The 17,792-nt window shown below is 42.2% G+C and overlaps 1 protein-coding gene across 2 annotated transcripts; it reads left to right on the top strand.

The window, feature by feature from the left end:
• Positions 1 to 494: 494 nt before the first annotated feature.
• LOC113009317 (uncharacterized) lies at positions 495 to 16,342 on the top strand. 2 transcript variants are annotated; one of them, XM_026147542.2, is made up of 6 exons: positions 495 to 920; positions 10,795 to 10,994; positions 11,072 to 11,141; positions 11,223 to 11,313; positions 11,494 to 11,603; positions 14,391 to 16,342. In XM_026147542.2, exons 1-6 carry the CDS (start codon positions 779 to 781, stop codon positions 14,726 to 14,728), a joined length of 951 nt encoding a protein of 316 aa, XP_026003327.2. In that variant the 5' UTR covers positions 495 to 778; the 3' UTR covers positions 14,729 to 16,342. The 2 variants fall into 2 exon arrangements, with proteins under 2 accessions (XP_026003327.2, XP_026003328.2); XM_026147543.2 differs by having other exon boundaries at positions 579 to 920; positions 10,798 to 10,994.
• The last annotated feature ends 1,450 nt before the right edge of the window (positions 16,343 to 17,792 follow it).

Genomic DNA, 17,792 nt, shown 5'->3' with positions numbered 1-17,792 from the left:
GTGATCAGGTACCCTGCTGGGATAATAAGCTGGCCAAAGGAGGAGATAGAAGCCACTGACTTCAAGACAAGGAAGCTCCTGACCATACATGAAGGGTTTCACCCCAATTCCAGCACCTGTATGCTAAGCGGAAGGAAGCCATAACCATAACATAAACTGTATATAAGCCTGCATAGTATACAGAAACATCTGTGCTGAATATGACCAGGAAGTCCCGAGGTCTAAATGATGTCCCCAAGGGTGGTGGAGAATGACTGAGCTAAGATCCTGTGGGACTTCCAGATACAGACGGACAAAATGGTGGTGGCTAACCAACATAGTGGTGGTAGACAAACAGAAGAAGACGGCCGTAGTGATCGATGTAGCGAATGACAGCAACATCAGGATAAAAACAAGTCTACTACAAAAATAAAATACAACACCTCGGCCAAGTATTACTCTGTGACTATCATGGCTGTTAATATCGCTTCATTTCATGTCTGAATTAAGACAAGAGCCATTGTTCACGTTTGCTGCTCATCTGTCTTCCTGTAGGGGGCAGTAATGCACTACGGTGCATTCTTCAGCCTCCACCCAAACCAGGAAAAAGAAGAAGAAAACGTCCGCTTCCGGGAGGCTTGTTTTGCAGAGCAGCGGGCTGAGTTTTGGACTCATGCAAGTTACCGAGAGTTTTCTCGTTGGCCTGACTGTGTGAGGTTACTGTTTCGCGTCTCTCTTAGCACTTAGCAGCGTTAGTTGCCTGCTACGCTGCTCCTTCCTTCCGCGGCTTTACGGAAAGATGGTTTTGTCAACATCACAACAAGTCGCTCTGGCTTTCACGGGCGTGCTCTTCATGTTTGTCGTGCTGCCGCGGTTGTACGGCTTTGGCAGCGGGACCGCGGCGAAGGACGCCAAACTGGACGCTCGTCACAGCAGAAAAGGTAGCAATATACAACTGGTTCTTGGGCACTCTGAGGTTCACTTTGCTCTAGTTATCGCGAGATTTGGCTTGATTTCCACATTTGCTTTGAGGTTCACGTTGTACTAGTTATCGTGAGGGGAAAAAGCGAGTATATTAAATTTTCCAGAGAAACTTAGTCATTACACATTCTCTGTGTGTTTCTACCTTATTTATGTTTAAGTGCGATCAGATCCACCCTCGGTCGGTTCAGCTTACACACATTATTCCTAATGAAATGACAGATTGGTGGAGATCTGTACACACATGTGAGTTTGTGTATTTATGTCTGTGACATCCTTCATCCGTGACGCCGTGGAGGCCATTAATGAATTATGTCCTTCCATCCCAAAATACACGTGCCTTTATTAGCCGCACACCTGCGTATTCATGCAGTTATTCATCATCATTGATGTGTTTCTACAGGACTGCAGAACTTTAGTTAACGTTCACTTGAAACATCAGAATGGGGCAAAAAGTGTGTCCTGAGAAATCCAGCTGGAAAATGGCTGAAGCCCTCATTTGTAGGAGGAGGACAAAAGAGTTACAGGGTTTGCAGTCCTGTAACTGCTAATGATGTCAGTGCATTGTGTGGACGTGTCATGCTGGAGGGTCAGGTGAAGAAGGCCTGTCACCTAGACCCAGAGCCCACCAGTCAGTGGGTAAAAATGTGCATTCCTCCACCAGCTGGTGAATGTTTGGTGGCAGTGAGAAAGTGACATTGGTTGCAAAGAAGCATGTGGAGCGGTCTCAGAAACCCAGTTAGGATTGCTTTGATCGCTGGCAGGTTGGTGAAGGGGGAACATGGCGACTGCAAAGTTGGCTAGCAGCGGTGAGACCATTTACCTTCAGAGTAAAAGTTACACCTTTTAAAATGTATTGGCCTCAGCTTTTACTTTGAAATCCAAGATTCCCCATTTCTGGTTTGTGCCGCTCTTTTTCTAATTTTACATCTGCTCGTTGGTCGTTAGCAAAAGTTTGCAGACAAGTTGGCATCTTCCATGTAAACTGTGGGCAACTGCAACAGTCTCCTAGCTACTAAAGCAAGGTCTTTGATGCAGGGCTGTCTTCGTAACTGACAACATTTGCTTACATACAAGTGATAGCGTGTAACATAAAGTGTCAACTCCCAGCTACCACACGGAGAGAGGCAGGGTACGGCCTGGACGGGTCGCCAGTCCGTCGCAGGGCTAACACACAGGCACATACAACCATTCCCACTCACATTCATTTAGAATTACCAGTTCACCCACTATCAATTAAGGGTAATAAAGCCCGAACAACAAGACACCCTGGCAGGTCAAAGCCTCCAAAAAGGCAGCTACTTTACACACTAGAACTACCACAACAGCAGTAATGGCACATACATCGTCTTCTTGATGAAGCTCAGTTGTTCATTTTCATTGAATCCTTGTCATTACAGATTTTAAAGTTAAAATATGACAGAAGCCTAATAAACAAAGGGTATAACAAGTAACACAACAGCTAACAGATGCAAAACATGTCTTTGTTAAAGAAGACGACCATGATGAAGAGTTAAAAGTAGAGCTGGGCGATATGAGATTTTTTCATATCACGATATGTTTTTTTCATTTCAGGCGATAACGATATCTATCACGATATCAGCCAAATAACTATATTTGTAAGATTTAAATGTGCCGTTGCTCACAAGTAAAATGTGAAATAATCAGCAGCTTGTTTTTATTTAAATATTTATTTCCTATAATAAGTTCAACAGGGTAGATGTACTTAAGGAACATGAGACTTTTTCAGATAAATAAAGGCAAATATTGCAAACTACACAAAAGGCAGCCGCTAAAGCGTTTAAGTTTCAAAATAGAACAAACAAAACAGACTAAACTGTCAATTCCACTTAGAAACAAAATATTAATTCTAAAAATAAATCTTAGTTTGTTTTACAGAAGAACAGACGAAACTGACTAACTTTTGTCAATATCAAATAAACTGAGAACTAAAAGGAAATTCTCGATCTCTCCTTGTTGTATAGCTGAGCTTTTCAAACAGTTGTAACAGTTACTTTAGTCTGACAAAAGCCGAATGACGAATCAGGTTGGGGACCGCTGGTCTAACCGATGCATGAAACGATACATTTTTAGACATAAGTTGTAACGGCGCCGTTTTCTTTGTGAGTATTTATTACACGGCGTGCTGCGGGGAGAAGCCTGTTCTAACGTTTGAGTCTAAGGTTTATTTTTTAGCACCTGGCGGCTCTTTTTTACTTCTCATCCGTAAATAATCTGCATCTTTCATGTGATTCCATTTATTTTGAAAAGTCTCAACAGGATCTTGAGCTTTATTGTGAAAGGTTTATGTGGAACATAAACAAGCGGACACACGATGGTTTTACCGTCGTTGTTGCTAACGACAACTCATAAAAACAGGCGCTTGTCCGTCTGTAGTGTGGTTATATTAAATATAAGAGAAAGAGAGAACTTTAAGAAATGAATATAACCACTACAGTGACATCAGAACCATGAAAAAATATAGCTGTAAACTAGAGCTGGGCGATATAACGATATGTATCGCGATATAACTTTTTCTCGATAGAAAAATTAAACTATCGCGATAGACCTCACCGCTCTTGTCCTCTTAAAAAAAAAAAAAAAAAGAACAGCCAATCCAAATTACGTAGCGCAGAGCCGAACCAATCACAGCCGCAGCGTCACGTGACTTGTTACGTACAGCACAAGTGCCAAGCCGCACATGTGTATTTGTTTGGGAAGCAGCCAGCCACCGTACCGCCCGGGTAATGGAGGAAATGAGTGCGCCGACTAGAAAAATCAACCGAGCGTGACCGAAGGTTACCGAGGAGAAAACAGATGATGGTTCCAATGCCGGAGAGATTGTCGAACGGAAGAGCCACAGAAGCTCCGTAGTGTGAAGGTATTTCGGCTATTTCAAGTAGGGCTGCTCGATTATGTCAAAAATGATAATCACGATTATTTTCACTGAAATTGAGATCTCGATTATTTGACGATATTTATTTAACCCTTTAAGACCTACTATAGAACCAAGTCCACCAGAGCTTATATTATTTTTTTACATGTTGTAGTGCCGTTTGTGGGAGCATTTAAAGTTGCTATGCAACTGTTATAGCCCATATTTTAATAATATGTATCTATTAAGTCCATAGTAACGACATTAATTGCAAAAAAGTGCAATAAACTACAAAAAAATTGAAAATCGTTTTTGTTTTTTTTACATATATTTCTACTTGGAGAAATTTAAGAGGTTTATCCCTCAAAACTTTAAATACAAAAAGTTGCAAAAAATAGTTTACAACAACAGGAAATTTATTTTGAGTGTCTTCATAGTTTTATTTTGGAGATACACCAATTTTTATATACTGCAGGAAAAACGAAAAAACAATCCTATGATGCAAATTTGCAAAGAAAACAGCAGGTGCATCAAAATAAACTATTTCCAGCAGTGAAGTTTCAGTTCTAAGCATCCCAGAAACTATTCAGAAAAGTCAAACATGACCAGTATAGGCTTTTAAGGCCTACAAGTACAAAAAACTACATTTCCGCGAAAATGACGTCACTTCCGGTTTCGGGCAGGAAATGGCGGACATGCGATAGTTTGCGCTGACATCTGTTTCACTGTGGGAAGTGTTACGAACAGCTGATCGGATGGCAAAGCGTGTTTCTGGAATATTATGTTTTTGTTCCTGCAAGCGCTTTTTATGCAGTTTTTGCAAAGCTATATGTGGAAGGAAACCGTGACCGAGGACAAGCTGATGGCATCAGATGTAAGTACAACTCCTCTGGTTTCATATGCAAAACAAATTATTGCGCTAGCTTATGTGGTTCAGATTCTACAGGGATTTAAAAATAGTTACACAACACGGAGCGTGCTGCTCTGACCGGCTTTAAAGGGTTAACAATGACTTTAAAAAATAATATAAAATAGTGTGCAACACCACTGAAGTTTTTTTACCTCTCTTTTCAACCAGCGGCAGTCACTCTCCTCTCCAAATAACTCCTGCTTAGCTTTCTGAGCTTCCCTCGGGTCCTCTTAATCAGCGGTCTCCACCCTTTTTTGCGCCACGGACGGTTTATGCCCGACAATATTTTCACGACCGGCCTTTAAGGTGTCGCGGATAAACGAGGGAGGGGCTAATAATCGGCTCAGTCATTTTTAATGATCGTTGAAAGCCCAGATCGTAATCGTGATTAAAATTCGATTAATTGAGCAGCCCTAATTTCAAGTCTGACAAAAAACAGAGTAGCGTTCACTGTAAATTGTGCCGAAAGCAAGTCTGGAAATACAATAAACTGGTGCATGCGCTACGTCCACACGTCCACGGGTATTTTTGAAAACGCAGATTTTTCTATGCGTTTGCACCTTTCGTCCACACATAAACGGCGTCTTTGGTCACTGAAAACGAAGATTTTTGAAAACTCAGTTTTTGCATTTACGCGTGGACTAGAAAAATGGAGAAAACGCAGCGTCAAAGGTGTGCGCATTTTTTGACGTCACACTGTGCGCCACGTTATTGTTTCGGTGAAATGAATTTCTACAATACTGTTACTGTTAATTCTACTCTCTGCAGTGTTTAAATGCTTACATATACACACAGTTACTGTCCCTCCACACATACGACTCTGTTCTGCTTCTATGTCCCAGCTTTGTTTACTTTTTCCCACCGAGGCTTCTAGACTTCTGATTGGTCAACATTTCTGCATGGTTAGGAATCTAGCGCCACCTGCTGCTTTGGCATGTTCATAGCAGCGTTTTCCTTCATTTCTGCCTTTATGTGTGGACGGGATTATTTTTTAAAACGAAAACGGAAAATCTGTGTTTTCAAAAATACCCGTGTACGCGTGGACGTAGCCTCAGTCTCTGACTGGAAGCGCTAATTCGTCATTCGGCTTTTGTCAGACTAAAGTAACTGTTAAAACTGTTTGAAAAGCTCAGCTATACAACAAGGAGAGATTGAGAATTTCCTTTTAGTTCTCAGTTTATTTGATACTGACAAAAGTTAGTTTTGTCTGTTCTTCTGTAAAACAAACTAAGATTTATTTTTAGAATTAATATTTTGTTTCTAAGTGGAATTGACAGTTTAGTCTGTTTCGTTTGTTCTATTTTGAAACTTAAACGCTTTAGCGGCTGCCTTTTGTGTAGTTTGCAATATTTGCCTTTATTTATCTGAAAAAGTCTCATGTTCCTTAAGTACATCTACCCTGTTGAACTTATTATAGGAAATAAATATTTAAAAACAAGCTGCTGATTATTTCACATTTTACTTGTGAGCAACAGCACATTTAAATCTTACAAATATAGTTATTTGGCTGATATCGTGATAGATATCGTTATCGCCTGAAATGAAAAAAACATATCGTGATATGAAAAAATCTTATATCGCCCAGCTCTACTGCAAACAGTTTATTTTACGACACCACGAAACAAACGATAGCGTAAAATGAAACAATAGATGTTTTTATATCATCATCCGATATATATCGTTATATCGAGCAGCTCTAGTGTGTGGGATTAAAGATAAAAACCAGAGCACTGCCTACATTTTAATACTGACTTCACAGCTAGCTACAAAAATGTAAGAAACATGTTTGAAATAATGATTGTAAAAGTAGAGTTCATCATCTCAGCCACGTCTGACCAGAACCTGCAGTCTCTCATCCAGCGCTCCGCCTCAGTCTGCAGCTTCACCTGCTCACAGCCCTCAAACCTTTGGCTGCTCTGCCCACTCTTTATTTGCCTGGATGGTGAGTTCTCCACACTCCTGTGCTCAGGGTCAGCAGGCAGGTTTGTGGATGCTCTGCACAGCCACAAACCTGCCTGCTTCTCCACTGTGCTCAAACCCCCAGCCTTCATCTGTCTGTGGTGGTTAGCACTGTTGCCTCACAGCATGAAGGTCCTGAGATCAACTCCACCATCAGGCTGTCTGTGTGGACTGGGTGTGTGTGGTGTCGTAGGGTTCATTGGTTAACCCTTGTGGAAGAGTGGACATGTCCCAGTGGATACTGGACTACCTCACAGAACGTCCAGAGTATGTGAGGTCACAGGGCTGTGTCTCTGACAGGCTGGTCTGCAGTACGGGGGCCCCACACTGTGCTGGCACCGTTCCTCTTCACCCTCTACACCGCAGACGTCTCCATCAACTCCCCACGCTGCCACCTACAGAAGTTCTCTGACGACTCTGCCATAGTCGCCTCATCACAGGTGAGGACGACTCAGAGTACAGACACTGGACTCTGGACTTTGTGGACTGGTGTCAGCAGAACCACCTGCTGATCAACGCCGGGAAAACCAAGGAGTTGGTGGTGGACTTCCGGAGACGCAGACCCACCACACTGACAGCGGTGAACATCCAGGGAGTGGACATTGAGATAGTGGACTCTTATAGGTACCTGGGTGTTCACCTGAATAATAAACTGGAGCCACAACACTGATGCTCTGTACAGGAAGGGTCAGAGCAGACTCTACCTGCTGAGGTCATTTGGAGTCCAGGGAGCGCTTTTAAAGACCTTCTATGACTCTGTGGTGGCATCTGTCATTTTTTAGTGTTGTATGTTGGAGCAGCGGTTTATCTGCAGCTGAGAGGAAGAGGCTGGATAAACTCATGAGGAAGGCCAGCTCTGTTCTGTAATGCACCCTGGACCCAGTGCAGGTGGTGGAGACAGAAGGACTCTGGCCAAAATAACATCTCTGATGGACAGAGTCTCCCAGCTCATGCATGCAGATGTTGCTGCAGAGAGAGTGACAGACTGCTGCATCCTCGATGCACGAAGGAGCGTTTCTGCAGGTCCTTCCTCCCTGCAGCTGTCAGACTGCACAATCAGAACTGCTCCTAACAAACATAGATGTTTACATCTGTAACTGCACTATTTTATTTTATTAACCGATTCGCACTACAACCTGCTTTGCCTCTTATCTGTAGTTAATTTTATTTAATTTAATAACTGTACAGTACTCACTGTTTATAGTAACCATTGTCCTTGATGTAAATATGTAAAAATTGTGTATGTTTCTGTTCTGTGTCCTGTGTACTGTTTGTTTGTATTTGTCTTTATTGCTGCTGTTACATCCAAATTTCCCCTTGTGGGACAATTAAAGGATTATTCTATTCTATTCTATTCTATTCTATTCAAGTCCACCAGAGCTTTGCATTTTTACATTTTTACATGCTGTAGTGCCATTTTGGACTTTTCAAGTTGCTATACATCAATACAAGCAGTATATCCCAAATTGTAATGATGTGTAATTAGTCTACAGGAAATTGCAAAAACAATAAACTCCAAAAATAGTTTTTGTTTGTTTACACATATTTCTAGAAATTTCAGAGTTTGATCTTCCAGATCTGTAAATACAAAACAAGCTGCATAAAATAGTTTCAAAGCATAGAAAATTTATTCTGAGCATCTTCATAGTTTCATTTTTGAGATGCACTCATTTTGATAAACTGCAAGAAAAATGAAAATAAACATTATTGTGCACAATTTGCAACAAAACAGCATCAAAACTGTTTCCAACAGTGCAGTGTAAGTTCTCAGCCTCCCAGAAACTGTCAAAAACAGCAGTAAACCTTTGAAAGGCCCTGCAGGGCAAAGCTTCCCGTGTGAAATGACGTCCTCCCGGGTTTCATACAGCTTTGTGCAAACAGAGCAACCTGCTCTGAAAAGCCTTCCACATGCTAGAGGAAGAGGTGACGGATGTGGTGATGTAGCAGCACATTAGATGTGGCTTAAACGATGATGATTATATGTGTTGCCCCCATTAAGTGGCATTAGGACTGAGGTCAGTTCAAATCTGTGGCCAAATGGAGCGTCAAGATTCCCAGCACCGGTGTCTAGTTGCAGAGTACTGCCGCACACAGTGTTTGACACTGATCGTCTACACATCGTCGTCTACGTGTTCCTTATGTGTATGTTTGTGCACTTGTTGTGTACTGTGTAGAGAAAACATATGAGAGGGTGCCAAGAAAGGACCTGTGGAAGCAGAGTGTGAGGATGCTGCACGACGTGTGACGGGTCGGCTGGTGATGACATTAGGGCTGCTCAATTAATCGAATTTTAATCACGATTACGATCTGGGCTTTCAACGATCATTAAAAATGACTGAGCCGATTATTAGCCCCTCCCTCGTTTATCCGCGACACCTTAAAGGCCGGTCCGTGAAAATATTGTCGGGCATAAACCGTCCGTGGCGCAAAAAAGGTTGGAGACCGCTGATTAAGAGGACCCGAGGGAAGCTCGGAAAGCTAAGCAGAAGTTATTTGGAGAGGAGAGTGACTGCCGCTGGTTGAAAAGAGAGTTTAAAAAAAAAAAACTTCAGTGGTGTTGCACACTATTTTATATTATTTTTTAAAGTCATTGTTAACCCTTTAAAGCCGGTCAGAGCAGCACGCTCCGTGTTGTGTAACTATTTTTAAATCCCTGTAGAACCTGAACCGTGTAAGCTAGCGCAATAATTTGTTTTGCATATGAAACCGGAGGAGTTGTACTTACATCTGATGCCATCAGCTTGTCCTCGGTCACGGTTTCCTTCCACATAAAGCTTTGCAAAAATTGCATAAAAAGCTCTTGCAGGAACAAAAACATAATATTCCAGAAACACGCTTTGCCGATCTGATCAGCTGTTCGTAACACTTCCCACAGTGAAACAGACGTCAGCGCGAACTGTCGCATGTCCGCCATTTCCTGCCCGAAACCGGAAGTGACGTCATTTTCGCGGAAATTGTAGTTTTTTTACTTGTAGGCCTTAAAAGCCTATACTGGTCATGTTTGACTTTTCTGAATAGTTGCTGGGATGCTTAGAACTCAAACTTCACTGCTGGAAATAGTTTATTTTGATGCACCTGCTGTTTTCTTTGCAAATTTGCATCATAGGATTGTTTTTTCGTTTTTCCTGCAGTATATAAAAATTGCTGTATCTCCAAAATAAAACTATGAAGACACTCAAAATAAATTTCCTGTTGTTGTAAACTATTTTTTGCAACTTTTTTGTATTTAAAGTTTTGAGGGATAAACCTCTTAAATTTCTCCAAGTAGAAATATATGTAAAAAAAACAAAAACGATTTTCAATTTTTTTTGTAGTTTATTGCACTTTTTTGCAATTAATGTCGTTACTATGGACTTAATACATACATATTATTAAAATATGGGCTATAACAGTTGCATAGCAACTTTAAATGCTCCCACAAACGGCACTACAACATGTAAAAATTTAATATAAGCTCTGGTGGACTTGGTTCTATAGTAGGTCTTAAAGGGTTAAATAAATATCGTCAAATAATCGAGATCTCAATTTCAGTGAAAATAATCGTGATTATCATTTTTGACATAATCGAGCAGCCCTAGATGACATCATGACTCGGAGACCTTTTCTGTTTGCAGGAGGTCTTTAGCAAATATGATTATTGAAGCTTGAATCTTACACACACACACACGCACACACAGTCTCATTGGACTCCTTCACACAGTAATCACACTTCTTATGGTGATCATGGGTGCCTGTTCCAATCCAGTCCATAAAATGTGATGCTGACATTTGTCTGTCATCGTCACCTGTCAGGAAACAGCCTGAAAGTAGCTGTTTCGAGATGAACTATCACACTAAGTAAACTATGAAAGGCTGTAAAAGCAGGGTGGTGCATGAACGGCCTTTAACAGCAGATGATTGCACTATAAAACTCCTACTGTCATACAGCACTACGTAAACATGTGACTTAAACCCCTACTGTAGCTTGTTGGTAATACCCCTGACCCTCACCTCACTATCTGCTTTAAGACAAATGATTTGGAACGGTGCTCATGTGCCATGAATGCGATTTCTTAGCGTGTTTCTGACGTCCGTCACGATGTTGTGTCAGCAGGCCCAGCGCGAGGTCAGCCCATCAATATGAACGGCGCCGGCCAGTCCCCGGAGAACTTGCAGCAGATGAAGAAACGGGTGGAGCAAGAGCTGAAGAGTGACAAATACAAATCGAGCAGCAATAAGGGCTACGTGTTCACGCTGATGCCGCTCTACGCCATTGGAGTGGGAGTGTTTGCAGCATACAAGTTTTTGAAGGTAACTACGTACACTGCAGCACCTCAGGTCTCGGATAGCATCTACAGTTTGAGCCGTCATGTTTGTTTTTGTTCCAGATCAGGTCTACAGACAACAAGGCCCAAAAGGACAAGTTTGCAAAAGGGGCCAAAAAATCCATGGAGGCAGGTGTGTGTCAGGATATGTGTTTGCACGTTTTATTTGGTTTCAGTCGTGGTTTCCCCATCGTGTGTGTTTGCTTTCATGCAGAGAACCAGTTGAACGAGCTGGAACAAAGGCTTGCACAGACAGAGAGGATGCTCAATTCCATCCTCACCCAGCTGGACCCGCTGACCAACTGGTGAGTGACCTTCCCAGTCAGGTTTCTCCAGGTGTTCCCCACACAGCTCTCAAACATGACTCTAACCCGCCTGCAGGACGGCGTGGAGCTGATCACCTGACTTTAGTTTCATGTAATAAAACGGCCGTTATGACAAACACAGACCCTGTGAGAATCGTCTCTTCTCTTTTGTTCCTCCAGCGTGAAGTCGGTGGCCCAGGAACAGAAGAATGAGATCATGTCTCAGCTGCAGACCATTCGGTACCTGATGAAGAAGAGAGGAATGGACTGTCCACCCCTCCATGCCACCAGTGGGTTGTTTGTTTTTAACCGTGCAGCATAATTCAGTCACTTTGTGGTGATCAGAGTGAATTTGTCAGGTGTTGCAGACCTGACTCTAGACTGTGTGGTTGCTGTTTTCAGATTGTGTGCAAAATAGAAACACATCCCAGTTTCTATTGTTCTTACTGACGAATGAGGAGAACGCTCTCAGTGTTTGATTTACACTGTTACTGCACATCGTCGATGTTTGGAGGAGCGTGATATGTTTGATAGTTGAGAACAATGGTCCTCATTAACAAAGCCTGTTTTGTTCTTGCTGTCGTGTCATGTTAGTGAATTCGACCAGCCTGTGGAATCTGCATATTGTCTGCACGTGGCACGCCCACATGTCTCTGTATAAGCAGAGCTGACCCACCAGAGGAGAAAGAGTGAGTGGGGAAAGTGACCCAGACAGGCTTTGTAAAAGGGTCCACGCTGCAGCGAGGACATCTTTTAAAAGAGAGGCTGTGGCTGAAATACAGGATCACTCAAAGCTGATGTTACTGTAGTGATGGTGACATTTGTTCGTACGCATGGTGAGAGGCACTTCTAAGTTTGTTCACAAACTCAATAAATTCAGGTGCAAAAGTCTGAATAAATCACTGATTGCTTAAAGAAATGTTTCTACATCAGCGCCTGCACAGATCAGTCCATGAGAGGAAATCTTGATGCAGTGCACCGTAGTGTATCAGTGTAGTGTATCAGTGTAGTGTACACTGATACACTACACTGTACAGTGTAGTGTATCAGTGTCTAACTCTAGGTCTCCTGTGAAAGGAGAGGCGTGTGTGGCTGATGCGAGGCAGGTCAGGACCGGGATGCCGACTCGTTTCTCTCTGTTTTGCATTTATGGTCAGCGTTGGGTTTGCAGTAACTCAGCATTCAGCACTGTTCGATATCCATCCTGCGTGTGGCGTGAAGACTGTGGGCTGTGTTTTAAAATCAGGTGGTTGAAGCTGACAACCACAGTCACACCTGACAGCAGAGCAGAGTGGGCTGCAGGGTTGGTTGGTGTCGCTCTCTCCTCAGGTTTCTCTTCCTAAAACTGAAGGTGTGACCCAAATATTCCACCACTCCACCCGTGAGAATCAAAAAGCACGTCTGATTCAGTTTGGCCTGTGTGCCTTTTCTTGCACCATTTTTAGCCACATCCTGGAGATCTCGCTGTAAGCCCTTATAGTGTGCACTCTGCTGTTTGACCACAAACCTCACGCTTTACATGCATCATCTCTGTGGATGGCAGCTGGGTGTCCAATTTCAGCCAAGCAGTTTCCAGTTGAAGGCTCCACAGTCTCACGTGTTGGTGGAGCGTACTCTCCCTTTTTAATTGACATTTGTTCCTCTGGATCCTGTCCATTGCTTCTACTTCCACAAAATCAAAACTGAGTTTATGTGATCTTCAAACCCACTTTGGTACATCAGTCTGCGATCATCTTTCAACAGCGATGAATAGTTATGCTGTGCCAGAGGCAGGCGTGTCTCAGCTACAGAGTGGGGCCAGTCTCTCATTCACACATTTAGAAACAAACAAAGGTAACTCGTTTACTTCGTTAACGAACAGCAATCTGCCACGAGCAACCTGGGGAGTAAATGAGGGAGCGAGTAGAGTAAAAATGCACCTTTACTCTGAAATCAGTGTGTTTAAACAAGTGTAGATACATGAAAGGAGGCTGAATAAAAGTCATTAATGTTATTCATATAGCACCTTCATAGATAAAAGATCACAAAGTGCTTCAGAGATGACACAGTATAAAACAAAAACAGACAAAAGTTAACGAAATGCAATTTTAAAAAGATGTTTTTAGTTGTTTTAAAACAAAGCAACTAAAAACCTGTGGCTGAGCTTTGGTAGAGACTCTGCTCACCACAGGATTCGTTATTAAAAACCATTTCTGCAGATAATCAGCTGACACGTGTGATGTGTCGAAGCAGAAATACTACGCTCAGTGTTGGCGTCAGAGCTGACGGAGAGGAGCAGCCGCACTAACCTGTCATTCCCTGCATCATCGCAGCATGGACATTTAGACTGTCGGAGCAACAAAACGCCATCACAGCAGATACTCTTTAAGGAATCTGATCTCGTCTCCTTTTCTTTCTTAGCCTGAAACTGAATTCTGTGCCGCGACGCTGTAACATTATTATTACTACAAATTAAAGAGTGAAACGGAGTGACAGCACTCGATTCACTTCTGGCTTATAAAATTGTTTGTCTTTGTCTTGTCAAATGCAAAGAGGACAGCTTGGTTTGAGAATGTTGTGCATATGAATTTAACCAGCAGCCACACAATCGAACGCACTAATACAGCCCTGCTATAGCTGCATTTTGACTGACACCACCTTTCACAGGAAGTTGCTCTGTGTGCACACTGCTGAGAAAAGGCACGGAGAGATGTAACACTGAAATCCACCGCTCGCTGTAAAAACAAGATATCTGCAGATTTTGGTCCTCCTGTCATCAAGTTCACTTCAGTTCTGCTGTGTTTCAATAATGTTAGTAATGAAAACATGTGGCTCTAAGCACGCGGAGTAGAGAGGGCAGAGATTTGAAACTCTAGGCGCTAGGTGCAAAATAAGAAATACTGTTCAGTAAATTTGCTACAACTTTGCTGTAAATGTTTGGCAAACTTGAGTAAGTCGAGGTGTTGAACTGGTCACAAAGATATCTTTGAGTGGAACATGCAATGTCATGTGTAGTCCTGACTCATAAAGCTTATTGCTGGCTCTCCGTTACGTGCACAAGAAGAAATGTTGTTCTTTAATCAGCTTCTTTGTTCCAGGTGGCGAGCGTAATCTGGACGACCTGATTGAGTCCCTTGGGGCAAGTGATACTTCAGACAAGCAGCCGTCCAGCGAGAAAGCAGAGCCTACTGCAAGAGTTTCTGAAGAGCATTCAGACATTAAGCATGAAGCAGAAGGTGAAGAGACGAAGGAAGTGAGACCAGAGGAATATGATGGAGACGAAACAGTGAAAGAATGTGACAGAGAGGAAGAAGAGGAGGAAGGAGGGTGGGAACACTCGGAGCTCATACCCTCTTTAGAAGCCTCACGTGAGACGGAGGAGATTGGGGCGGAGCAGCTCGTGTCCGGCCTCAGGCGACGCAACAGGCCTGAATGAACCTGGACTGTGACATTATTACAAATATTTATTCTTTAAAAATGCTTCAGATGTTTCCCAAAAGCCTGTCTGCATATTCATCAAGACGTATGATAGAGTCTTTAGGAAAAGAAAGCCTGGTAACATGTTCCCGAAGATGGAGATGGCACTTTGGTCTGATCTTGTTTTCTCCTCAGCTCCACCATGAATTTAAAGAATCTTAGCAACAAAGACACTCAAGATTCAGCTTGTAGTCAGTTCGGCCTATAAAGTCAATGGTGCCAGTTTGCAGTTACACAAGGTAAAAGGTTCAACGAGGCTCAAAGATTCCCATTAAGGAGTTTCCATGTTCCTAAAATGTTTTTTTAAATTCATCCTGTTGCATCCTAACAGAGTCTGTCAGTGATGCTACGCAGTCTAACTTTGTCTGCGTCCTGTCGCCTGTACAGACTCAGCCACCGCACATTTGGCTTCTCTTCTTTGTGCTGTAGCGAAAATTAGAGACAACAGTTTGTTTAAGCTTTTTATACACTGATCGGATCTACTCCTGACATTCATTTTAATTTTGCTCTTACTTGAATATTTAAATGCAAACACGTTGTGTTTACCTACCAGTGGGGCAGCTTGTGCCGGCTGTTTGCTCAGCCTGCAGAGACAAAGCACCGTGTCTGCTTGTGCGCTTGTTGTTCTCACCATGAAGCAGGACGACCGGACTCTAGTGCAGGGCTGTGCTGCCACCCTCAGATTGCTTTCGGCCTAGTTGTGATTTGACAGCTGGGTTTAGCTGCGCTCGTGCGGAGTCTGATAGTTTCAGGATTTCTTCCCCATAAAGAACATGTTGATCTAAATCCCCTCTGTGCTAATGGAAATGACCAAGTGCTGCTGCTGGATCCTTTTGGAACTAAAAATATGTCCAACGTGTGGAAAGTTGTTTATACATGAAAACATTGCATGTGTGACTTCCTTGTGTGTACGCGGTGAATGCACGCCACAATGACCCTCACCTGGTATGATAGAAACATTTGACCTTATGTTTCATTTCTGTCAGCACGAGTCATCACTTTACCTCTTCTTGCTGTTATTTATTTAAATATTTATCTGATGGCATTTTAACAGTCAGAGCTTACTGTGACGAGGCTCCTGTGCACCTCAGACTGCTTTTGGGTTCTCAGTAGTTTGAAGGCAGCTTCTCTTCTGTCTTTTTGCTGATATGAGCTAATGGCAAGTAGTACTTCCACAAATGAAGCTATGGTTATATTAAGCATGTGTGTGTGGTTTGCATCTAAATTTGCTCCATGTGGGACTAATGCCGATGTAGTAAAATGAATCGAATGACTTTAAAATAATAGAGGCTGCCCTGAGCGATGGTCTTTACTGTCTGTTGTCAGACCAAAGCACGACTTTGCCTTATATGTGAAGAAATAAAAAAACAAGACGTCACAGTTCTGACACCAACTACTCATCAACACGTTTTGGAAAGCACTAATGTCTGCCTTAACCTACTTACATGTTTCATATTGTTATGTTCCTATTATGCATATTAACATTTGTGTACTGAAGGTTGTGTGTTTTGTGTGTCTGCTGAGTCGTTAAACTTGGCTCGGCTTAGAATGAAATAAAAATAATTCAATGTCATTCTTTGGTTCTGCTTGTTTTCGGAGTTTCAGTGAATATGAAACGATGCTGGATCATTCGATATTTTCGCCTTCATGTCACTTATAAAGAAGTTTTCATCAATGGTGCGACACACACATATAAAACTGCCAAGACTCACAGCCTTGGCCAGCTGCTTGAAGAGATACGCCAGAGAGAGAGAAGGCAGGAGAATAAACCAGCTGTTCTCTACAGAACCATCCAAGGTGTACTCTCAGTGGCAGGGAACAATATGAGAACAGCAAGGCTCGAGACAGAGGCTGTGTCCCAATCCAGCGACCGCACGCTTCGGAGTACGCATTGAAAGACCTATTACGTCACAGCGACGCGACGACGGCTGTCCCAATCCGAAGTGTACTCCAAATGCGGTCTGTCACTGTTGCTACCTGATCCGTAACGGAAACTGTTAGTTTTTGTATTGTTGATTGTCATTTATGCTTAGAAATATCTACTTATATATGCTTAGAGTTTTATAATTAGTTGTAGATTGGTAGAGGTTTGATCCTTGATAGTCTGCAAACTTTGTGTGCATTAGAGAGCACTCTGGGAGTATAAGTGTATTGTTATATGGTATAGCAAACATTGACAAAAACATATGCTTTTATTCACAGGATAAAACAGGTTTTTTGTATCACTAATTGCCCAGTACGATTACAGCATACAGTATTATTGTCACTGCTACATTTCTGTGATGCTACCAGAAATTATTTCCACTACTAATTAATTACCGCTGAGCTCAAAGGTCCTATTAATAAACGGTTAACGAATCTGTATTTATGAAGACGATTTGTGAGACTGGTAAACTTATGATACGTACGATGGTCTTTCGTTCTACACGGTGCATTTCAAGGTCCTGCACCCATCCGTCGGTAAACTGTACCTGGGCTTGTTGCAGTGACCTGAAGTTACTAAACTTCATGAGTGTATGCACTCACTCCAAGAACCGTATAATTATAAATATGCATATAAATATGCTACGATGAGATAGCTGACTTCATCTAACTAGCAAATGTTGTCCAGGCTACGTTGGTGATACAGTTTTTTTTAATGTGTATGATATTTTTGTCATGCGATTTTAAAGCCGGTCCTACAACCGCATCCAAGAATAACATGCAGCTTATCTCAGAACTGTCGGTGAAAATTATTCTTGGAGCTAGGTTTAATTGAGCTGCATTTTAAAGAGGTGCAATTTCACAATTTGTGTATATTTTCTAAGTTCACTATTTTGTCATGTGTTGAGAAAAACACAGATTTTAAAATTACATGGTCTAATATTTACATTTAGCATAACTGCAAGACTCGAAAGGACTTGAAATTCAAAGTTTCAGACTTGTGACTTTACTCGGACTTTTACACCAGTGACTTGAGACTCGACTCTGACTTGCCTGACATTACTTGAGACTTGACTTGAGACTTGAGGATAAAGACTTGA

Source organism: Astatotilapia calliptera, chromosome 17, assembly GCF_964374335.1.
Source record: "Astatotilapia calliptera chromosome 17, fAstCal68.1, whole genome shotgun sequence".
NCBI classification, from domain to species: Eukaryota; Metazoa; Chordata; class Actinopteri; order Cichliformes; family Cichlidae; genus Astatotilapia; species Astatotilapia calliptera.
This window is presented reverse-complemented; position numbering and strand designations above follow the sequence as displayed.

What these genes read in the sequence shown, in the direction of transcription:
- LOC113009317 (XM_026147542.2), top strand. Translation starts at nt 779, where the DNA reads ATGGTTTTGTCAACATCACAACAAGTCGCTCTGGCTTTCACGGGCGTG. An exon ending in CAGCATACAAGTTTTTGAAG is followed by an intron (nt 10,995 to 11,071) that starts GTAACTACGTAC and finishes TTTTTGTTCCAG; the next exon opens with ATCAGGTCTACAGACAACAA. An exon ending in CTGGACCCGCTGACCAACTG is followed by an intron (nt 11,314 to 11,493) that starts GTGAGTGACCTT and finishes TTGTTCCTCCAG; the next exon opens with CGTGAAGTCGGTGGCCCAGG.